The 25482-nt window shown below is 36.3% G+C and overlaps 1 protein-coding gene across 3 annotated transcripts in view; it reads left to right on the top strand.

Moving 5' to 3' along the window:
- Window positions 1–3268: 3268 nt before the first annotated feature.
- LOC137283480 (Ig-like and fibronectin type-III domain-containing protein 2) overlaps window positions 3269–25482 on the top strand; it is an 89334-nt gene continuing 67120 nt past the window's right edge. The window contains exons 1-4 of one of the 3 annotated variants that reach the window (XM_067815002.1): window positions 3269–3704; window positions 18667–18743; window positions 23732–23835; window positions 24830–24926. In XM_067815002.1, coding sequence (XP_067671103.1) covers window positions 18671–18743; window positions 23732–23835; window positions 24830–24926 — 274 coding nt within the window. In that variant the 5' untranslated portion in view covers window positions 3269–3704; window positions 18667–18670. Of the gene's footprint in view, window positions 3705–18007; window positions 18084–18666; window positions 18744–23731; window positions 23836–24829; window positions 24927–25482 lie in introns of those variants that run through there. The other 2 variants (XM_067815000.1, XM_067815001.1) reach the window with 2 other exon arrangements.

Below are 25482 nucleotides of genomic sequence, written 5' to 3' on the forward strand. Positions count from 1 at the left end.
TTTGGTGCCAAATAGTGTGGATACTAATAGACTCTGACAAGACCTTCCATTGTAAATAATGGAGTCAATAGGCCAAGGACAGCGGTCTAACTAAGTGTTTGTCAGCTGGCTGGGGGTACCGATAGCCGTATGACAGATCTTGTCACGTCACATGAGTGTCCAATTACAACAGTGAACCAACGTCCAAACAACTGTCAATCATGCTCAGCTCCTCCCAACATCCTCAAGATGCTGAAAGACAGGTAACAACAGTCGACATCGTCAAAAACATTTCCTTCCTTTGATCCTTCAGGGGTCATTCCTAGGGTACAGATCAAGCACCTGGACCTACGTGGTGACGGCGGGGCTTAGGGTTGGTTATTTTGTAAATAGCGTACAATGTAATTGTTCCAGAAAATACTTTTGCAGGTTTTACAAACAATACATAGTTAACTAGAGATGCTGGAAGTTTTGGAATATATTGGTAATAACGTGAAATTAATATTCAGTCTCTGACAAAAATTCCAAATTACGGCACTGTTATTTATGCATTGGGTTTGAGGGAATTAACATGTGCTCCACTAAAAGGCGCCAGTGTCACAGGGTAAAATTACATTGTGTGCATTCCAGGTTTACAAACGATCACGTGTATTACCTGACAGTCGCCTTCACGTCAGTGTGTGAGTTTAATTTTACACAGCGCTCAATATAGTGTATGGATGTCGACAACGATAACATGGCTTGAGACTATTTAAAGAAATAGTGTCTATTTTAACACGACTAAACACAATGAACAGCGAGTCGACGGGGAATATAACACTTGCTACATATCAAGGTTTGGTATGAAATAATCTGTAAGTATGAATGTATGGGGATTTGTAGATATGTATTGATGCCTAAAAATTGAATTGGTCACATCACTTTTTGAATAGCTCATATACCTGATCTATTAGTAACTAGCAACACGGCAACTCACAAATATATGGTGAAGTCATGATTTGAATGGTGGACACACATGGTATATGAGTGAGTGGGTTTGCTCTACGACGCATGTAGCAACATCCCAGCAATATCACGGCGATGGACACCAGAAATGTGAAAACAACCTGGGACTTTGACATGACAAGAAAACATCGCATCCAACTAGCTAGGCTACCTCACTAGCTTGAAAATGTAAGAATTTATTTCTAACAGCGTAACATATGTTTGCTACACAACTAACTGCTACCAAACGCAAACGGTCGACCGTCTTTGCGAGCAGGATGACCCCATGCACTTGACATAAACAGTACAAGGATACGAGGAATGGCAAGCATGTGCAAGCTACAGAGCGAAATGTAACTGTTCGCGTCTTTGTTGGTCATTCTGGCTTTGTGTGGTGGTGGGGTAACCCAGCATATAAAGTGTTGGCTCATCGCGCCGAAGCCCCGAGTTCGAATTCCTATATACATACAATGTGTGATACCCATTTATGGTGTACCATGATACTGCTAAAATATTGCCAAAAGCGGCGTAAAACCAAACTCACTCAGTCTGAGTTTGTGATGCTGATTTCCAAAGGTAATCCCACATTTTATGTAATCTGGTGTTCGGCTTTCCGATATTTTGATGCGACGTATAAATAACAAACCTATAATCAGTTCTTCATGTAATGTTTATTGTTAATCGCTAACATTTAAAATTACAGAGTGTAGTCTAATGGTTTGTGTTTGGGCATTTCCATGTTTGCCCGGGTTCGATTCTATTCAGCTTAAATAAGCTGTTCAACATGCGCAAGCAGATCCAGTGGGATGTTAAATGAATATTGAAACTCTGTGAAAATGAAGTGTGTACCTCCTTTCGTCAGTAGTATCAGGGAGCCTATATAGAGGGGGAGAAGAAACTCCTCGAAAAGCCGCTGAACGTATGTAACCAGTGTAGCCAATATAGTGGCAGCGTAGTATTTAAGATTGAGCCCGGTTTATTTTCAACAGCTGATTAAGTTCGCTGAGTGTTGTAACAACTGAAATCCTACATGTGGAAGATAGGTTAACTATTTTGTCACTTCAATTTAAGTAAATTGGTATTAGTGTCCGTATTAGGACAGTAGATTTGTAGTAAAGTTTCAAGTCGGTATGTTATAGCTCACTAGCTTCTATTATCGATTCACTGCAAAGATAGATAAATTGTGCCAATAAAAACTTCTTTCACACATTCGTTTAATTTTTAGAAGGAAAACATACCTTTAGTTGAAAGGTATTTGCAAGTAATAGTGACAGTTTTATGACTTAAAAGGTCTAAGGGTGTAATTGAGGTGTGTGAAAAATATGACATTTCGCCGATCTGCCATTGAAATGCTATACGCCATTGTTTGAGTGTTTCTAGTTATTTCTTCAAAAACATCTTTCACATACACCTGTAATTCATATGAGGGGAATATACTATCAGGTGAAATGTGTTTGCAAGTAATAGTGATAGTTTCATAATCTAAAACAAAATGTTGGGGTGTATTTGAGGTGTGTGAAAAATATGACATATTGCCGATCTGATTCGCCGTGGATTCTTGAGGGTTATAATTCCATAACTTTCTTTCTTGTTGATCTTATTATTTGACAAAACTGGAAAGGTGTTTTAGAACGCTTTGTGACAGTTTTACACATTATTTTTGAGGGCAGTGTGACAGTATCAGTAAACATTTTGTTAATGTCAATTCCATTCCCACATGCAATAAGATATCTGAATTCATTATTAATGTCAACAAAAATGTCTCAAAATAGATTTTTAAAAAGGACAGCTCATGTTAACACGTGTTCTCGCGATACTTTTGAGTTCTTTAAGGTTTTGGGAGGGAAGTCCGGGGTGTATCATTTATTCTTTCATTCATTCGCATATGTACTTCTTTCTTCTATTCATTTTCTTTATTTCTTTCATTCATTCACATAATTCTTGCTCTTAATTCTTACTATAATTCATTCATTCATTCATTGTAAAATTCCAACTAATACAATAAACTGGCTGAAGTTCTGTTAAACACAACTGAAGTTGCGCTGGGAACGAGCCAAGTCACCATGTGCGTTGGAGCATGACGAGGCACACGTTAATTAGTTCAAATGGTATAGAAAGCAAGCGAGTGACCTATCCCTGTTGTAGAGTATCCCTGGTAGTATGCACCCCCTTTCTCAAAAAGCTGTATCCGCCCCTGACATGTAACGTTTTGCATTTGCTGTCACTGATGTCCAACCATAGACCTTCTAATCTGTACTCCACTTGTTATCTCCCTTTAGTAACAAGGGGAACCAGGGGGCGTTTTAAACTGTGTCACAGGTAACTTTGACAGGCCACACAGGTGAATACGTCAGTGCGTCGAAGATACATATGGTCTGTCACGGTCTGTTAACTGTGTAAAGTGCGTATACATCTTTCAAACACTTTGCCAACCTGGGCTTGTTATATGATATATGTCAGTTGGGAAATCGTGCAGTGCTGAACATCCTAGCACACCTGAAGAGGGAGTTACCTGTGTCACGGCCAAAGAGTTTTTCTATCGTCTGTGGATGTTTACCTTACATGTGAAGTCGTAGCGGTCGGACCTACCCTTCAATTATTGCAGCTTCCTTAGGGGCTCGCGCCGTGGTTCATATCTTTACGACACATCTAGTGCTTGGATATTAGCGTGTTTATCTGAGATGGAAACTTGTTAACTTCGCCTAAACGGGACACGTTCTCTTTGCAGTATTTCTGCCCCGGTAAGTTCCACCGAAAGTCCTTATCCGCCGCCCCCTTATCACTTGCTTGTACGTTTTTCACAACTTTGGTTCCATATGTTTCTTTGACTTACGTTACTTTTTCTTATGAAACTTGTGTTGTTATTTTTATGAAGGGATTTATGATTCATGCTAGAACTTCGGTGTTTACTAAGATTTATACGATGGATTTAAGATGAGAAAATTATCACAAAAAACAACCAGTCTAGAAGATTTCTTGAATTCTTTGTAAAACAGTTATAATTCTCTTTACTTGGGGGAGTGTCTAAAGATGTTTATGATGTTTCAGACATTTGGCCCAAATACGTTGGAATTACATGCATTCAACAATCACATACAACTTGAATACTGAGATGATTTTAACAGAGTATCATGCTCATCCATTGCATTTTATATGTATTGTCATAGTTTTAAGTTGATACAGTTGTCATTAGTGGACTGGATTTGTTTAACTGCTATGGTTGGTGTCTGGAGAGGTAACATTTAATAAGATATTGTTTGTGTGAATATATGTAAGATGGACAGAAAATTAAAAAAAATGCATTCCATTTTCAATAGGTAATTTACATAGTGGGCAAATTCATTTATATCTGTCTATAGACATACATCTTCCATGTAGTCTTTAAGTTTGATAAGGCCTAATCTAAATTGTAATAATTTAAGGAATTACTTTTGGGATGTTAACTCTGCTTTTGGTGTCTGAGGCTTTAAACATTAGGAATCATTCTGGTGGAAAGTCTGTGGGCAGTGTTTGTCAAGGATCATATTTATCAGTTTATTAAGACTATTAACACTGAAATATTACATTGAAAATACATGTGTTGTGTTCATCAGAGGATTTCAAAGGCTTATACACTGAACATATGATATACTTTCAACATCTTTTACATACATTCAATAATAAGATCTGTAGAACCTAACCTAATCGTTCTAACCACTTAAAATTCTTATACTTCTGAGCAGTATTTCAAGGGTGTCTTAAAAGTTACGTTAACAAAGGCCTAGGAGTGTGCAGAGCTGGTGTACAAAGCTAGGTCTTTGTTGGTTAACATAGTATGTCCTGTTTCTCAATGTGATCACTCAATTAGTGCGAACAGTCATCGTACCGCGCTGAACCCATCACACTTCAGCTTTTTTAGAGTAGGGTGTGCTAGTGCTCGGACTATTCTTTGCTGTAATCTTAATTCAACAAAAACAGTTGATCAAAGTAGTTTGTAACAGTGATGTTATAGGTTTAACTTTAATTTACCAAACCATCAGTTAAATGTCTGATTATATGAACTGTAACACAGCTTTATCTGGATACATGCTCAAATGTCAAATTTCAGTAGAAATTCCTTATGCTGGAGTTAAATATTTTCCTCATCCATGTTAAGTATGTTCCACTGATTGCAGAGCCATTAAAGAGGAAGAGATTTTAATGCTTGTTTTTACATTATTGCAATTTTAGAGAGATTTTAATGTTTGCTTTTATATTATGGCAATTGGAGAAAATAGCAAGTGTCAACTTCTAGCTTTTCAATAAAAATGTTTGTTCCTCTAACTTCTGTAATTTCTGGCCATTGATTTATTAGATTTTGAATCCTTCTTAATTACTAGTCAAGCGTACCTCTGGATCCAGGTATCCCCAATCCCTACCAACAAATAGTATGGGAACACCTTAAAATTTGATAGCCACATATATACTGAAACGTTGTGAGGTCATTTATACTCTACGGTAAATGCAACATTTTATGTGCGTATTGGGCACTTTAAACAACATGTTAGAACTTGCAGTTATGTAACTGATTCAATATTCGTTGAGTTTGAATGAAATGAAACATTAACAAAAATGGTGAAAAACAAGGATGCAGAAACACACCCAGCACCATGTTTGAGTCAAACGCCCAAACACAACACAATAGTACATGTTGAAGACAGACTTTCCATTATTTTTATTCTTTTTTTAAGTATCAGATCATTTTTTGTATTTATTCTAAAGTCTAACATATTCTATCAGGCGTATTTGGATCAATCCTGTGGGAATATTTTATCTATGATATGTATCAACTCGTCATTGATCATTTAATGCAAATGATGTGTTTATGTACACGGTTACAGAAGATATGGTAGAATTGAACAAATAGTTCTATTTCAAATAACTGAAAAAGGAACCCTGGTACTGATGTCTTGCTGACTAAGTAGATGACAGTCATGGCAATTACTTCACAGAAAATGGTTGCCATCTAGGAATTCATAGTTTTGGACAACATGATTCAACTTCTAGACATTTTAGAAAAGCTATGAAAATGTTTTTAAAATGACAGCACGAAAACTGAAAATACTGAAATTTTGTTCAACTGTTAGTACTAATACCACGGTATACTGCTTCACCCTAACATTTCTTATGTCTCAAGAGCCGTAGTGTACATGTTGCTTCTCAGTAGCTGTGATATATTATAGGACTACATGTTGCTTTACTTGAACAAGAATTCTCTTTAAAAACTACATGATGTTGCGCACCTATTATACACATCTAGAACAATGCATTACATTGGTGACCATAGTTACAGTATTGATTGCAACTTACTTGTTTTGCAAAAGTAGCTCTATTGGTTTGGACATATTTCAAAATATCCATAAATATCCACAAAAACATCAGCTTTGTTTGTATTTAATGAGTGCGTGAAGGAATTTTGTGTGATCTGTTTGGGATGTGGCCATTTGTAAATTCTGGGCCCTTCAACTTCAGTCACCACAAATTCCCATTTGGGACGCAAAAAAACCCCAGTGTTTGACCGTGTTTGATTGTTCATCTACCTGTGCTGTTAGTTTGAAGAGACCAGCTTGACTTAATGAAGTGATCTTGATCACAATACGCTACATCAAAGTGTGTAGTTGTTGCCCAGGAAGCTGATCTCACAACCCTTTTTGAATGAGTGAGTGGGTTTAGTTTTACGCCGCACTCAGCAGTATTCCAGCTATATGGCGGCGGTCTGTAAAAATCGAACCTGGACCAGACAATCCAGTGATCAACAACATGAGCATCGATCTGTGCAACTGGGAACCAATGACATATGCCGACCAAGTCAGCGAGTCTGACCACCCAATCCCATTAGTTGCTTCTTATGACAACACAGTCACCTTTTATGGCAAGCATGGGTTGCTGAAGGCCTATTCTACCCTGGGACCTTCGCAGGTACACAAGTCTAGGTAATACCACATATAAAGTCAGATGCTGACATAATGGTATGTAATTATTTGAATGGTAAATGCTTGTGCAGACTGGAAGTTGTTTAAAGTCCATGTGAAAAATTATATAAGAGCTTTTGTAAACTGAATGTGCTCGAAAACAAATGTGCCACGCTGGCAGCGTTGTCACTTGATGTGATGTGTAAATTGTTAAGTGGCAACGTACCTCTTAATTTCACATTTGCTGAGCATCCCCTCATGTATGACATTTATCAAGTTGGCACGTAAGGTGGATATATTCTGTTTCCCACAATACACTACTGCTAGGTTAATAAGAAAGTGTTTGTATGGTTCAACCTTGGTGGAGAAATGTTTCTGATGTATCTGCTATTCCCATATCCAAAGAAAGCATGTCTTGTTTAGGTCATTCTACATGATTTGGATATTAGCAACAAAACTGCTTTGTAACATTTGCTTGATGACTGATTATTAATGAACATGATAATTACTTTTTAGTGGGTGAATGTCTTTTCCAGTTTAACCAAATCATAATTATGTTCGTCTTTTAGATTAACACAAGTAAAGTGAGATTTGTAGAAGAATTAATCAACTTATTGGTCATGCATTATTTTTCAATTACAATAGACAATTTCATGTAAGGTTAATTTTTATATAGTGAGCATGATATTAATTTGTTCGGGATTGAATGACAATTTACTGACTGAATATTAAAAAGAAAGCTAGTGAACAAAAAGGTAAATCGATTAAAGTGAAATTCAGACTGCAAATCCTCATAATTTTACCATTGGACATTTGTAGCTCAGAATTTGATTCAGCTTAGGATAAAAATTGTTTAACAATCATAGTTTCAAATTGCTATAATGGTTTGTATTACACAAGGGTAAGTGAGATAGTCCAACCAGTGAAACAAATGCATGTGCAGTACATGATGAGTGTTAACTTGGACCAACCCTACATGTTCTCGGTGTTTCATTTACTGGACATACCCCGTTTGTGCATGAGTTTATACTTAAATGAGCTAGTGATAAGAATGTACAGAACAGCATTTTGACTGAAGAACTACAAGCGTTGTTAATCTTCCATGGAGTAATAATCCAGGACTTATCAGTGTATCCAACCATTTTCTAGAGACCTAAGTTGGCATGTACGGAATATGTTGAAATAAGTCTGTTGAACCCATGAATACATTTAGCTAAATATCATTGGGTATTTTCTACCAAATCAATGTTGTTTCCACATAGCATTGGCATGGTTTCACAGCCATGGAAACTTGTAGGTGAAACCATTCTTATCCATATGTTACACGTATGACTGGATGTAAGTCAGTACTGTGAAGTTCAAGTTCCTGTTTCTGCAAGAGAACAGTTTAAAGACATTCCACTGTGGCTTGTGTCAGAATGACTGATTACAGACTGTGTCATCATACAAATACAAATGTCAACCCAGAACTTAAAATGGGTCAAGAAAGTAATCTTAACAACCATAACATTGAAAGTTTGAAATCTTTTTTTCTAATTGGATCTTTTTAAAACTTTAATGCAGTGAGTGTGAAATGATATATCCAGAAGCAATAAATGTTTGAACTTTGAGGTTCCTAGGCAGCATGATTATCAGAGGTTCAGCACTCCCACTTCAGTAAGCATCACCAAAACACTTGGCAAGATAGACTGTATAAACACATAAAGTCTGTTGCTATATTACTGTGTTAACATTAATTATTGGGAGCTTTATCCATGTGATAATTGCATCATTGTTTGTAACGTGCTGTGACACTGATGTGACAGAAACTCTAGTATTTTCTGGTAAACTTATTAAATGTAAGGTGAAATTTAGATAGATTTAGTGGGGATTTTTTATGACAAGATTTGAAGTGCTATAAACATGATAAGAATTCAAATTAAAATTTTCATTACGTGAATTCCTTTCATGATTTGTCATATTTTGTTTCATTTTTTATAGGTAAATGTTTTAAAGGTTTAATCATCATGAAGGTAGTAATATTAAAACCTTATTTATATTGAAAATAACAATAAATGAGTTTGGTTATTGAACAGTTTGTTTGCTTCTTATTGGCTAAAGAGAAAGCACTGCTTCTCATGTTAATTGTTTTCACAAATCTAGTTTTGAAAAATGGATTTTGGTAAATTCAAATGTTGCTGTCTTGTGTATGGATGTTATGGTGATTGTTGCTTATGTGACTCAGCCATAGATACCTGACATACCTGATTTATTTCATTTTTAAAAGAGTTTTTGTCTTGAACTTTCAGAGATTTTGTGCCAAATATTACATGCAGTATGATTGATGGAAATAGGGAGTGACTGGTTAAATGTTTTCAGTAACACACATGTCAAATTCAGATTTTGACAAAGCAGTTTATGCTTTGTTATGGAAATTTGAAACCAATAGTTTGTTACAAGTTAACCCACAGTTCAACTATCAACATACTGGAAATATTCTCTAAATAGTTTGCATAATTACATGAAGAAACAGGATTCTTGAAACAGGACTTTACCCTGTTACAATATCCTGATTTCACATTTTACTTGATATCAGAGCACAAACAATAATCATGCTTATCAGCTTCCAAACATTAGAACTTAAGTGATATATCCTCTATAGGTCCAAACCCCACTGTGTTGAGTTATTCCAGTTTTATTAGAAGCTGATGGGATTGTATCAATCAAGCAGGGACTCTATGGAGGCTGCAAATGCAGTCACCTTTGTCTGTGAGTGAGTGAGTTTAGTTTACGCTACTTTATTGCAGTATTTTAACAATGTCATGATTGAGAAGGGGACACCAGAAATATAATAATATGGACTATAATCATATAGATGGTCTTTTTTGCTTGTTTTTTGTATCATGTCTACCTTCTATACCTTTGCTGGTTGTTATGCTGTTCATGGTTTTTAATGAGTGAGTTTGATTTTTATGCCGATTTTAGCAATATTCCAGCAATATCATGACAGGGGATACCAGAAATGGGCTTCACGCATTGTACTATTGTAGGGAATCGATCCTGGGTCTTCGGTGTGTTGAGCAAACACTTTATTGTTAATTGACAGATTGTTGCTGCTGAAGCATTGCTGACAAAACTTTAAGACCATGAAGACTGAACTCTCACTCATTGGGTTTAACTTTTATACTCTCGCCTAGTAGTTAAAGCTTTTGCTTGTGATGCCAGGGTTCAGTTCTTTGTACGTACCTGGGTACATACCTGGTGTTCCTGCTGTGATATTGCTGGAATATTGTTAAAAGTGTCATAAAACCATACTCATTCACTACATACAATACAACATTTAACAAAGAACTAGTCTTCAAGCTATATGCTTTTCTAAAGATGATTTGTAGGTATTATTCCAAGTGATGATGTTCACATCATCTTCTCATGGACCATGTGACAGATGTTGTCACAAATGTTACTACATCCTGCAGTAAACTCTCAGTAACACTGTACCAAGTGGGCTTAGCATGTTATAATGAATTCTTCATGATGTGCATAAATACTCTAATATAAAAAATTTAAAAAGATATCCCTCAAACTGAAAATGCTCAAAGTTAAAAAAGCATCAGCTGAAATTTTGCAGCACACAAATGGCTTTAATAGCCATTGTTAATGCAATGTAAGATTCATTGTATTGCACATGTGGTCCAATGTTTTCTTGTGGGTGTTATCAGTTTCCGATCTAACATGCTTGTGTGTTGCTGAAAACAGAAGACATCATAGAGGTTTCTTAATTTCTAAATAACAACGTTTTGTAGGGATGAAACAGGCTAGATCATGGCAGTTGTTATGAACAGTGAAAGCCACATGCCTTCTAATTCTGTCACTCTATCACAATCCTTTGGTAATACATCTAACTTATTTTTAAGAATTATTGATGTAGATATATCTACATCTTCATATGAAATGCCTGATATTTGTCAGGTACATATCAAATTAGGCTGCATGAAAAAATTTGAATGTTTCTCAGGCACAGTAGTACTTGTTTAATTTTTGTAAGAAAAAAAGTAAGGAGGAAGGAACACATTTTTCATTTTTTCTCTCAGAAATACAGCTTGGAAAGTTTATAAACATGTGTTAATGAGTTGTAGATTACATCACACTTGTTCTTGCAGACATTTATTCTTATAGTGGACATATGGATGATCGGGACACTGCCAAGTCAAAATTATTTTTTATTAATAAAAATTTGATACACACACAAATAAAAGTGCATTGATGCCTGATAAACATTTCACTTTGTTTATTTAGCCTTAAATATTAAGAAAGGGTTACAGTCACTTGTGGCTAGTGATGAAAAGCATACTGATCATATGACTTTGTGTTTAGCTTCTGTGTAATGGAAACTGGCCCTGAGGTTCCAAAATGTACTTTTATATTGATAAATAGATACTTTTTAGAATTCTTAAAACATAAGCTGTTTATTTTTTACACTTCTGGAAGAACAGTTACACACATTTTAGGATTAATATGCTCACAAGATAATGGGTTCTGTTTTCTATTTCTTAAAAAGAAACCTCCCAAAACTGTGATACTGGGTAGTTGTTGAAACGTTGAGATCCCACAGCTGAAATGCTGTCTTGTAGAAAATCTCTCTGACACCTGGAACCCTTACTTTCTAACATATTGAATCATCTGCCCTTGCTATTCAGAGAATGTGTAGATGATAATCTTAATGGATGGTAGTACCTAGTCAAGGTTATTGATGAGGATGTTTGTCACAATGGCCAAGTGTCACTATAATAGAGATGATGGCAGGGTCCTGACTCAGTGTCCCCAGGCTGGCCTCCACTCGGCCACAGTCGGCTACTTCTGACTGACAGCTTCCTTCTTTAGGAATCAACAAAAAAGTAATATGAATAATCATCATAAATATTAATGATTCTAGAATATTTTGTTAAAACATAGCCCTGTTATATTATCACTCATAAGACACCATAAACAGATATGGTATATGGTCTCTGTTCTAACTGTATATCTGATTTCAGAACCTTGCTGTTGATGGTAATGAATAACATAACCATTGTCCATAAACACTAGCCCTTAAACATCAACACACCATGTCAGCTGATTTGTAATTTTCTGTTGAATATTGGGGAATCTAGTGGTCTCATATTGCGGTCAGGACATGAGTGGATTCCTGATACCTGCATCATGCACATTCTGTGTGTCTGTGAGGATCATCATTCATGAAGAGTGGTGACTGGTTCTCTTACTGCATAATCCCTCAAACTTTTTTGATGTACATGAAGTTATATTGGTAGAGTCCCCATTCTAACAACAATTGTGAAGTCGGTCGTTGTGGATAAAAGTATTAGAAATGGTAACACTCGATGACTATGCTCCAAGATTAAATCTCTTTGAATTCATATGGATTAGAACATGTTTATAAAGATCTCTAAAATGTCCTGAAAATAAAAATAGCAACAAGTATCTAAAAATGCAAGTAGTAAAACCAGTTATGAATGACATCTTCAAGTACACCATAGTTAACAATATGAACATGTACATTTGCCTATTATACTTGTATGTAAATGTCATCGTGACACAAGGCCATGATTGACAGCTCATCTAACAAGTCTGTGTAGGCTTTTCAAAGAATGTGTAAGAATTATGTATGTTTAGTATGGTTGACCATAGGATTTGTCCTTATGTGATGTAATTTAAGTGCTTTAAATACAAGTATACAAGTCATGGTTATCAACAAATGAGGGCTGAGTTCTGGGTTTTTTTATTCTGTCCAGCAAGTAAATTTGTATATCACACTGTACCAGTGTCTATTTGACATTCCAATGTTAATCATATTTTTCTTTTTTAATAAATCAACTAGAACATTTGCCAGTTTAGTGGAAAATTATCAAGGTTGGTGATTTTACATGCACACAAGCAATTACAAGGCTAATTCCACCCCTGTAAGTTGAGGTTTGATCTTCTGTAAGCATAGTATGATGATGGCTACGTGCTTATTTTGATATTTCTTTGTTGTTTGATTGAAATGGTGCTTCAAAGTCATGACACAATATGTATCAGCTACAACAGTCATAATATGCATCTCACACTATATATCATATATATATACTATATATACATCAAACTCTTCAACTATATAATAATCCAACAGGTGCTTCCAGGAAGAATATGAGCCAGTGCGTTAGCCTAGTGGTACAATGAGTGCATGAAGTACATACATGATATGACATGGCCTTTCACTCTACGGCCAGACGTATTGTGCTCTAAACCATGGATGTGGTCACGTTGATTGAACACATACGATATTTACCTTGTGACGGGATCCTATTTGGCTCCCAACAACTGATATATTGAGGACAAGGACTGATTACATTAAAAATCGCAGGGCCTAGATTTTCAAAGCTTGTATGTTAATGTTTATGCATGGCTCTCACGACTATCTTAGCAATAAGAGAGTTTTGAAAGTCTAGACCAAGTCGATTTCACTTGTCCACAGGCAGCAGGTTGTTCAATAATTCATGAAATAGTTTGTGGATCTGAAAACATCAGTTGAGTCATTGAGTGATATTTATTTTAAACAAACAACATGTTTTTGAAGCTTGTATAGAAAAGTTAAGACCCTTTATTGCTGAAAAAGTCTTGACTTCATCAGACCATATATCAGTACATGCTCTCTGATTAGAAACTGATCCTTTTGAGAAATTCTAATATGTTGCAAATAGATATGAAAGAAGTAGTTGCAGCTTGACACAGAAGAGCACCTGCCTAACCTTAGCGAGGTTTTTTTCTTCATCTTGGACCCAGGTTTTTATTGTGTCAGCTGACATAGATCTAGTTGCTGATATAAATAACAGAGTCAAAGAAAAGTGACACAGTATCACAGTTCAATCAGGTTGTCTGACATTACATGTACTATATAAGATAATATAATATTTTATGTACCATATAATATCTCAGTATGTATATTTTAACAGCAGCTGAAATCTTGACTCAGTGGCTACATAACCTCATATAGCTTAATAATGCACAATATTTTAAATGAATTCAGTTGTTGTAAAGAAGTTGAAAGTGGTTGATTTCTCAACATTTCTGATTCGTGATGACAGACATGTAAAGAAATGTTTCAGATGTGAACAAAATATCTGTCAAGACCAAATGATATCAGGGCTAAGACGCTTGTGTCATTGTTGTTGGGCCCTTAGTTCAGCTAATCTAAACTTCTAATTTGCTGTTGTTTAAAACTGCTTAGTTAAGTGATTGCCAGTTAACTGCTCAGTGCTAATTAAATACCTGGGCCCCGTTTCACGAAGCTCTCGTAAGCCTAAGACCTCGTAACTTTTCTCGTAGCATCCGTACCTCCTATACTGTAACATAAGAAGTAGGAATGCTACAAGAAAAGTTACGAGACCTTAGGCTTACGAGAGCTTTGTGAAAGGGGCCCCAGGTCCTGCCTTGTGTTATTTTTGGTTGTTATTAAACTATCACAGTCTTGAATTGAGTTCTATACTGAAGTGACTCCCCTAAACATGTCCATGACTCCCCCTTCATCAGGGAGTCACGATGAAATTTTTAGGCCCAGGGCAAACACTGCATGTCACTTCTGGTGAAGCATTATCATTATGTTATGACCACACAATCTAGATATGCTTTTGTCACAGGATTTGGAATGAGTCTGTACGACATTATTCTTCCCATACAAAGACTCACAGTATACTGGTCTCTGTTCACATATAACCATTGAATTTTTCAATAATGTTGTCAACTTGAACCTTTTGAAAGTCTGAGTCAGCTTTTATATTACCAGGAATTACAGCATTTCAATTTTATGACTGAATTGATATCTCAATGTGCAAATGTTGACATACTGATGGTGTGGAGCTGAAGAGGTGATAGAAAATTAAAAATAATTCAGATGTCATCAAAAGAAATGTATTCCCAGGAAAACAGTTTTGTCTGAAAGGATACGTTAAAATGAATAACATGATTTTTATATCAGAAAAATGGGCATAATGGATTTAATATCTCATCTTGTCAAACAGTCCAAATGTGTTCGACTTGCTTTGATTCCAATCGAGAACATCGCTCACTTTCCACCCTCATTATACTGTCAAGATGAACAGTATCTATGGTCAAGAGTTTCTGTCAGCAGAGCCTGAAAGTGTGTGGTGTGAACCTCTGTGATGTCAAAGACAAATGGTTATTGTTGTTACCTCACCTAAGATTTGCATTAAGGAATATAAAACCAGGACTGGTCAGTCCAGGGGTTATTACATTGTGAATGAGTTGGTAACTTTTTTCAAACTGTGTCAATCTGAGTAAAGTAGCAGTACAAGACTGGACTGTTAACTTGTTTACCTTTACCAACATACTGTTCAAAACTGTGTGAAAACATGTTCCAGTCAATTTATGTTGATGACTGTTCACACTTGACTGAATCTCCACAAACAGAAAGTCATTCGATATGAATCTCATACATTATAGTGTGCCCTCATAGGATATATAGCACTCTGTGTAACGCTGACTTTAGATTGATACCTGTCATTGATATTAGTGTGCATCCTTCCCAGATGAGGAACTACCTTATAAGATACTAATCATAGGTAGCCAGAAAAATCCCTGACTTGTTTGGAACATATATTTTACAGTTTATTTTTTTATGAATATGATTGGTAGTGTTATTCTGATCTTCACAAGATGGTGATTACAGTTATTGCCAAGAATATATTAGATGATTTGTTCATTAACTGCACAGTATTATTGGTATATCACAATATACTTTTCAAATGATAGATGTTGCAATATGTTTTCTGGAAACTTGTATACTGGGTAAAGGACATAAAGTTTCTGTGGTTATTTTTATGGTTTAATTATAAATCTGCCACAACAAATATTTTCTTTTGTTATTCAATAACAATTTGCATATTCCTATATTAACAATCTTATGAAAAAGAAAAAAAATTCCTGACTTTGCAACCAAATTTTGAAATTGCTGACATCAGAACCATATGATATACATTGCACGCTGTCTAATTCGGACTGGCTTGGGACCAACTAACAAGTCCCAAGTAGACAGCAGTCCCGGTTACTCAGGCACTTTCTGTAAAGAAGGATTACCTTGGGTTGTTAAGTTCAATCCGGTATATACAGCAGTCCTAGAAAGACAGAGTCTGAGTTGGACAGAGAGCACTGTATATTGAGGCACTTAGAATTCAGAAAGTAGGATCAACATGTACAAATAGTAGCACTTACTGTCAAATGCTTAAGCTCCCCATATATACAGTACTGGCATCCTAATTGCAATATATTGCAATGCATTGTTTTTGCCAATACACAACCCTAATCTTTAATATATTTGATGGTGCCAGAGAACTGATACCTCGCTTTGGACAAGGATGGGAGGTATCTGGGTTGAAGAGTAAAACAACACTGCTTAACATACTCGTTCTGTATGTGTATAACTAATCAATATCCAAACTCAGATCACCAAAAAGAATGTGATGTTAAACAATGATATGCCTAAACAATTCTTACGATATGTTATGAATAGTTTCACCTGGCTCCCAAAATTATAGATTTAGAGTTGCAGTTTCATGTCCATTTTTAGAATCATTAATTCATTAAGTGTATATTAAATGTCTCCTTAGTATGTGTAGAAACATTATTTCAAGGCCTTGTAACACAATTTTTGTCAAATGCATACTCTAAGTATTATGTAATCTCCATTTTAAATTGTGATCATGATTTCTATAAATATGTACATGGATATCAGATGCATTCTGACAAAGACATATGATATGTTTTCTTATGTATGTTACTGGTACTTCTTAAAGGGACCTAGGCTGAAGGTAATGGTTTGTTGTAGTCACATAAGCAGATAGAGTAGGAAGTGGAAGAACAATCAGGAGTAAAAGGAATGACTGTCCAATTAGATCAAGGCTCCCTGCAAGCATCCAACATTGAGCTTGGAAACAAACAAGACAAAAAAATGACATCACAGTTGACAATAGAAAAGCACAAAATTTCTAACCATGTCTTAAAAACTTTAAATGTACTGTCTCAAAGACATTGGCATGTTCTCTGCAGAAAATAGACCCATGCTTTCAAAATTGCAAGCACTGCACATTTGCCTCAAAACGAAGCATATGTGATACATGTGGTCTCCCCAAATGTAACTGAGTTTGTTCAAAATTGCCTCTGTTAACCTGTCAGAAAATGGAAACCAGGTGAAATAAGTCGTGTGACCATAACCCTTTAGTGCCAAACAGGCAGGTTGGGTTATCTGGGGTAATAATTCATTATTAGTGTTATGAGTTTTGTGAAGTTTGGTGCTAAATAATTATTGTTACTGTTGTATAACCTTTAATGTATGTAATAATCATGCAACAATGCCCATCAACGATGAATGCAAAAGAGGTACTTTTCTGTTAATATTATCCTCCATGGTGTTGTCATCAATTTGACAGTTTCTGTCATTGGAGATGTTTGAGTTTGATTCCTTTCATAGCCCAATCAGAATCAAGTATTTCTCCAATTCTTTGCAATTACTCATCTTCAGATTTTCCACTGTTGGTGCACAAGTACTGCATGACAGGAGGTGACCTATATACACACGGCTATACAAGTGTATTGTATGGTGGGTTATTCTATAGAGGGTTATTTTAAAGCTGTATTGTACACTGTGAGTGTGGCTTTGAAGATTGTAGGTAATATTCCTGGTTAGGTCATGAATGTTAAGAGCTACAGGCATACAAGCAGTGTATAATTAATGATACAACGCAATGCATGGATACTCTTCTTTACTGCATTTTTATGAGGAATCTTGCATTGTAATGTACCTGGAGTGAATACAGCTGAATGAGAAAGGTGTATATGAGAGGTATACCACCTTGGTAAGCTGTAGTTTAAAAAAAACAAAAACAGGTAAATCATTCAGTAGCAGTTATCACACTGGTAAGCAAATAACAAATTTGTCTCAATTTCCAATTTACTACATTCTTCATTTCTGAAATCATTTTCCATTAGTAGCAATTAATAGCAGCAGAATCAAATATTTGCCCCAACTCAAACTATCTGTGAGCAAGTTGTGAATCTCTGCTGTCTAATTTTCTGCATGTTGACAGGAGGACTTGAAATGTTAGGCAGCACGTGAACACAGGAACATTCTGCTATCCTATGCATATTTGTGTTACGCAACTGGTAATATTTATTCTTGATGTTTTTTGGCGAGGGTTGCATACCTGAGCCTTAATATTTTTTAGTTTTGTTTTAACCTCATTTCTTAGTTTCTAGATTTAAAGCATGCATGCAAGAATATGACTACTTGATTTTATAAGAACCCAGGGACTAAGTCTCAAATATGTACATAGAGCTATGAATATAAGACTTACAAAGTTACAGTGGTTTAGTTATTTATTTGGAGCCGTGTGGATGAGTGTTCAGATGAAATGTTACCATTGATGACAAGTATTCTACAAAAGAACAATACCATGATGAACAACACATGACAAAATTTGAATTTAAATTTTAAGGGCAATAAAATGATTGACTTTGAATATAATAAACTCTGTAATCAGGTGTAAGTGGTAAACACAATATAGGCAGTATGTACATTGCAACTTGTATAAAAGGGTACACATTGCAGTATTTTTTCAATAAAATATTGTTATATTTACTATGTTTGGCCTACTGTATATTAACCATATTGTGTCCTATGTCATGTTCATGTTGTATTTTGTACATTATTTATTACATGATGTAATATTGTTGTATATTTTTTCAGACTGATGATAAGAGCGAGCCTCAGGATGGTTGAATTTATTTTATCTACTTGCCTTGTTGCAGCCATCCTTACCTCAGGTAAGTTTTCACACGAGTACAGGTGTGGACACAGAAGAGAGATGGAGGCACCATATGTGTGTCATCCTCTAGCAATCCACTTTTGTTCTTCCTTCACTTTGGTCACAAAGCCTTAATGTCACAATTATCACCACAGACAAATTCTCAGATTGTTTGAAATGCTGATGTCCACCCTGCCAGTGGTTATGATGGAGAGAAAGGGCAATGAGGTAGCCATGTGGTTATATTGTTTGCTCATCTCGCTGATGAGCCAGCTTCAATTCTTTAGATGGGTACAATGTGTGAAGCCCATTTCTCAGGTGTCCCCTGCCATGACATTGCTGGAATATTGCTAAAACTAGTAAAAGACATGAAAAACTAACCTCAGTCACTCACTCTCTATTATGGTGGAGCCATAGTTGTACTACTTGTAGTAAACAGTGATATTACCAGCAAAGAAAGAACCTTCAGCAAGCAAGCAGTGTATGAAATAAACAGCCACACATCAGGGCTGGTAAGTTTAAAATATTACCATCCCAAAATTAATTTTTACGAGACAATCCAAAGAATACCTGGAACATGTTCTCTGAAATTTTGACCTCTTGCGGTCCGACCAACTTCCTACACTGATGTAAGCCTATTTGTTTTGTATACAGCTTCATTCCTCAAGCCAATAATTGCCATGCACAGACAATAGAATTTCTTTCTGTCTGAGGAACAGTACTTCAGTTCTTGTCAGGTGATTGCATGTCTCACATAAATCAACCAACTCAACTGGGCTGTTAATAAAGCACATTGTGTCATTGTGCCATAGCACAATCAATGTCTGTCTCACATACTTGGCCAAATATGCCATACATTTGTGTAGGTAAAATACCCAGTAGTGTAAGATGTAAGGTTTAGTTTCCTTTTCATATACATGTTTTGTCCGGTATACCATGCAAGGATAGATGACTGTTAGGATGAAACCAAATAGCCTGGCCTCCCTCCCTTCCCCTAACTAAATATGAGGAGAAAGCAAGTGGTGATCACAGATTTGCACCGGCCCCAGAAGAGCAAATACTAGACAGTGTGTAATTCTTTATATACACTCATTATCTAGTATATAATCCTTTATATACACTCATAACTAGACCACTGTGAGTAGGCTTCTCTTTTTCCACTTTGCCTGTCATCTATCACAGTGGCAATCATGTTCATGCTTTAAAGATAAAAAGTTATAATTTTAATTTGGTAAACGTTCAGACTTTGAAAATAGTTTAGAATCTTGCTTACATACCCCGAAAGTCACCAGAATCCTGAATCTGTATTAAGATGTTTATAATGACGTCATACAGATCTGGTCATGGTATTTAACATGTATCCTTTCTGATGAAATAGTATTCTTCCCTTGTGGAAACTATTAAAGGATGTAATCATGGCATTCACCAAAGCTGATCCTTTGTGTCAAACTGTGACAACAATAACATCAATTGTAATCATACAAATCTGTTACCATGATTATATAAATACCCATATAGCAATGCCATAGTAATAATTATGTGTTTTAGACACAAACATCTGTATTCAGCAATGGCCTTTGTTGATGATATTGTACATAAACAATCTCTCATCTTAAAGTGTTGTACAGATCATGGTGTAGGTTCACACTATTGAATGGCCTTTGTTGATGATATTGTACATAAACAATCTCTCATCTTAAAGTGTTGTACAGATCATGGTGTAGGTTCACACTATTGAATATTTGAACAGACAACAGACCACACCATACGGACTAGAACCTACAACCAGCTTTCGAAACAATCACTGGCCTGGAGGCCCAGGGCCTAGTGGCCCTCATTAAATTATCTGTCATCTCCCTTTTCAACTGGAACCTTTTCCATAATTTAGTTTTGGTTTTTAACGTTAATTTACAGTTTCACGTCCTGGTATTTCTGTGCTTTCACAGAGAAAATTTCAACACCAGTCTTTAAAAACAAAGAAAAACTTTGATAATCTCTGCACCACTGGCTTCGCTAATCGATTTTGTAGAAACAGTGTACATGGTGAACACAGTTGCACATCGACAAATGCATGTCAGAAGAGTTCACTGCCATTGGTTGCAGCATGGTACCAGTATCTTGCATACCTAGGTTTTTGTCCTTGACATTAATATGTTTTATAAGGGAAATGTCATGATGACAGCTTGGATAGAATGACACATTTAAACAGAATCTTACATGACTAACTCCTAGAACAGAGAGCCTGACCTGGAGTTGACCCCTGATGTTGTGTTGTGTTTGATGACGCTGTGTCAGGACTTGGGTGTCTGGGATGGTCCTAGAATGATGAATGATGGACATCTAAGGCGGATTTCCTCAGCAGAATGTTTGATGTTCAGGAAACATAAAGCTGCCATGATTATTTATAGCTTCTGTTGTTTTCTACAAATTACAGGTGTAATTCAGATGGTTGAGGTGGTTCATATGGTTATGTGTAGCATGGACCAATGCAGCTCATGTCAGTGTTTTTTCATGGCCTGCTTGCCCATCATCGGTCATTATTATCATCAGTGATCTGTATAGGTGTCTGTTATTATCAGAAAGCACATGGCCATTGAAGGTGAAGGTGATTATTATCACTCCTACCTATAGTGAGGCCTTAGTTTGGTTACTGTTACTGTAGAAACAGTCTGTAGTAAATCATTGAGACCCTGTCTGTAAAAGAAGTATGACGTTAATGCCTGTAGTGAAGTTCAGAAGTCTTGTCCTGTTTTCCTTGATTCTGAATGTTGGCCATGATTGTCTTCGTCCGCACAGCCTCTGAATGTTTTGACACCTGACATGAGGGAGTCAGATAAAGGTCTTGGATAGCGAGAATATATACACTGAATGACTTGTGGGCACTCATCTATCAATGCTTTTATCACCAACAGCTTTAGGTTTCATTCATTCATAAAATGATTGTAAAAACTGTTATATATTCAGGATCATTCAGGGATCACAAATTTTTAACAACTGAATATTTACTCTTATGTTATAATTCACATTTCAGTATTCTTTCATAATTTGAGTTTCTTGTCACCAGAAATATGAATATTGGAGGATAAACGTGTGATTCAAAATGGAGCCATTTCTGATGACTGATCATGATGAAAAGATGAGGAAAGATTGGGGGATCAGCTTATCAACAGACCACACCATTTTGACAATGATTTGGAGGGTCAAGTTACAGGGTTGGCTTATTAGAGAGACCTATTATCTACAGAAATATATGATACATGTATTTGTGTAATAATGCACAATGTTGTTATACAGTCATAAATCGCAATAACACCCTTACCTAATTAGTGGCTCCCATTAAATGTGGTCCCCAGTGATCACCCATTTTGATGTTATTTGGAATAACAAATCAGCAAGTCCACTGCTGTTTTGAAGATAATTATGTACAGATGAACTAGCTGTGCGAATGGTAATATGAAGGGTTAATTAACATCCTTCTGTTATTGGTTTTTAGACGTTTACTGTACATCCTGGTTTTCTTGATTAATCACATAAGCAATAGAACATCATACCAACTGATAAAAGACAATCTTATCATAAAGGCATGACATAATCTAAGTATTTACAATGTCTGTGTTATGCAACACACTTTGTAATAGGACACTGAGTAAACACAGTAAAACCAAACACAACAGCAGATTTATTTGTATTCCGTTTCCAATGACATAAAGTATATGGTGGCTGTGGAACATTTTCTCTAGGGAGCCACAGATTACTGTGCAGTGTAACCGACACTGCAATATTGATAAGGGCCTTATTGCAATTTGCATGGAATGTCTGAAGGTTAAAAATTGTGTTCTCTTACTTCTGTCTATACAACAAACATGATTCAGTACCATACCTTTTGTGAAAATCTGATGTCATTATTTTGTAAAAGTGTACATTTATTTGGGAATTACAGATGTACCATGACAATCCTGAAACTGTGTATATTTATGAATAAGGCGAAAGTGACAAAGCCTTTATGAAATTGTGTGACATGACGAAATATTGCTTTAACCATGGCTCAGCACCCTTGTAGTTAAAGCAGCAACAGCTGATAATTGATCATTGATATTGTCATGGGGTTTAGTGATACTGCCTGATACTGTTTAGTGATACTGCTTGATACTGTTTAGTGATATTGCCTGATACTGTTTAGTGATACTGCTTGATACTGTTTAGTGATACTGCCTGATACTGTTTAGTGATACTGCCTGATACTGTTTAGTGATACTGCCTGATACTGTTTAGTGATACTGCCTGATACTGTTTTCACTGTCCTTGATATCTCCATGTTGTACTGTGCCACTATACCCTGGATGCATCTACTGCCCGATATTTTATTACCTCCCTTTGCTGGCTCCACTTTCTCACAGTAGCCAGTCAGCTAAGGCTCCGTTACAACCGAGCTTGCCAGTGTCAACAAAGATAGCAGTCACAGCTGCGAAGTTTTGTGCGCAGTGCAACATAGATTTGGGGGAAATCGGACAAATTGACAGGTCCGAAACATTACAAAAAATACATGCAAGAACTCCAACCTCTTTGAGAGGACCTCTGCATGATTTGTGTTGCCAAGTTTAATTGGTTAGATAGTTTAAAAAGGGAAAGTTGTGCAACTTCCCAACATTGACACCTGATTAGCTAAAAAGTCAGCCAAGGGAGGTAAAAGTTCATCAGGCTTAGCTGTAGATGTGTCCAGGGTATAGTGGAGACTTATCTGAACTTATACCCTGGAGATATGGTGGATGAGTATTCACACACAGAGCATGAATATTGTGTATGTACATTTACATGTACAGCTTCTTAAGTGTGATTCTGCCCAATACAGCACGCACCCTTGGGTTCATAAACTGATTTGCCACAATAGTATACAGAGTATTCAGTGAAATCAAATTTAATTGACAGTCAGTGTTCAGTGGCATGAAATGTTTGAATTATGGCAGCATTGATGTGTTGATGTTTTATCATATGTACATCTGTTCTCAGTATCTGGTACTCCAACCATAATCACACCCCCAGAGACAGTGACAGGAACTGTTGGAGATATTGCCGTTCTGAAGTGCCAAGTCCAAGACATAGGAAATGCCACAGTATGTATATTCATATATTTAGTTGCCTTGGTATGGTCTCTTGCAGTGAAGCCAGCTGCCAGCTGATTGTGTATCACTTTTCAGACATCAGTGTGCTGTCAGGTACTGGCCACCATCAATAGCTTACTTTACAGACCGCTATTGCTGTATTGTTACATTACCATGGTATTGGTGTGCTAATATTGAAACTATATTGTGATGTTGTAATATTGCTACAAAGATTTAATACTGTTGTCTAGATGTTGTAACTTTATGATATTGTAACATTTCTGTACTAATATTGTAGTTTGTCTCAGTGGCATTTAGAAGTTTGTTTGATGAATACTGAGGAGAGGCCTATGGATATGCAACTTCTTTGATATCATAGTAGAAAGTTGTGATATCTCTTGCTTCATAACAATGTTAGTAGCTACACAGAAACATTGCTGATATTTCAGTACAGAAGTTATATATCCATAGAGCTCTCCTTGTTATTTTGTAACTATGTAGCAGTATTGATGTGCTAGTACTTTAACTCTGTTTTAATGCAGTCAAACTAAGTTTGAAGTTAGGTTGTTTAAACCATGTCATATTACTCTCCTAATGTTGTAAGCATGTTTCATGCTATAGAAATATTCATGAATCTGTACAAAAATGTACATCTCTGAACACAGTACTGCCAGTAGATTTGCAGTGCAGCAATGTCATATCATTGTGACATCATCAACTTCTTGACGTCATAGCATTGTCAGGGCATTGTATAAAATCTACTGTCAATTCGATTGCTCACAACAATCAGATACCAGTCAACCAGTGGTAGCTGGTCTGAAGACAGTGAAAGGCAGATTGCAACTGAGACCCAAACAAAGGCTCCTGAGACCATTACTGTGAGCATGTGGAGATGGCGGTGCATTATGCTCAAATATTTTCTCCAGTATTGTGTTCACTATAGCTCAGTAGGTATGATAGTGGCATGTTTTTTGTTTCATGACATCTCACAAAATTCCATTTTCAGATCAACTGGTTATTTGTGGACCACAATACCCAAATATCTCAAGGAAGGACTGTTCTGGTGACATCGCAGGGGAAATATGGCTTTTTATCCCCAATAGGTAATGAGAGCACAAATTTAGGCAATAGTGTGCTTGAAAGTAAGATTGTGCTGATGGATAAGTGCTTTTTGTTTCCATGACAGTGTCTGTTTTGTTGACAGGTGGAGGAAAATTCGAAACATGAGAAGTTGTACCAAGCATTTTTGTTTTTGTTCAGATGAAAATCTAACTTGCATTTGCATGTGCTTGTGTTTGGTGCCACCAGTAGGACAGATTGGCTCGCCTTTCATAATCACCTGGTATCACCATTATTTGAAAGTGATCAGCGAGGAGAGTGTTTGGTTTTACGCCGATATTGCAATATTCCAGCAATATCACAGCAGGGGGCCACAGAAATGGACTTCACACACTGTACCCATGTGGGGAATTAAACCTGGGTCTTGGCATGACAAGCAAATGCTTTAACCACTTGGCTACCGTACAGCCCTGATCAGTGATTTGGTCAGATTTCTTGTTGTTGCTTATATTTCCCTAAGTGAACCGCTTTTCCTGGCTGCTGAATGTTTGTAGTTGAGATTCATTCAAATTTCTTTTTCCAGTGAGAAAAACATATCTA

Source organism: Haliotis asinina, chromosome 5, assembly GCF_037392515.1.
Source record: "Haliotis asinina isolate JCU_RB_2024 chromosome 5, JCU_Hal_asi_v2, whole genome shotgun sequence".
In the NCBI taxonomy this organism is placed as follows: Eukaryota; Metazoa; Mollusca; class Gastropoda; order Lepetellida; family Haliotidae; genus Haliotis; species Haliotis asinina.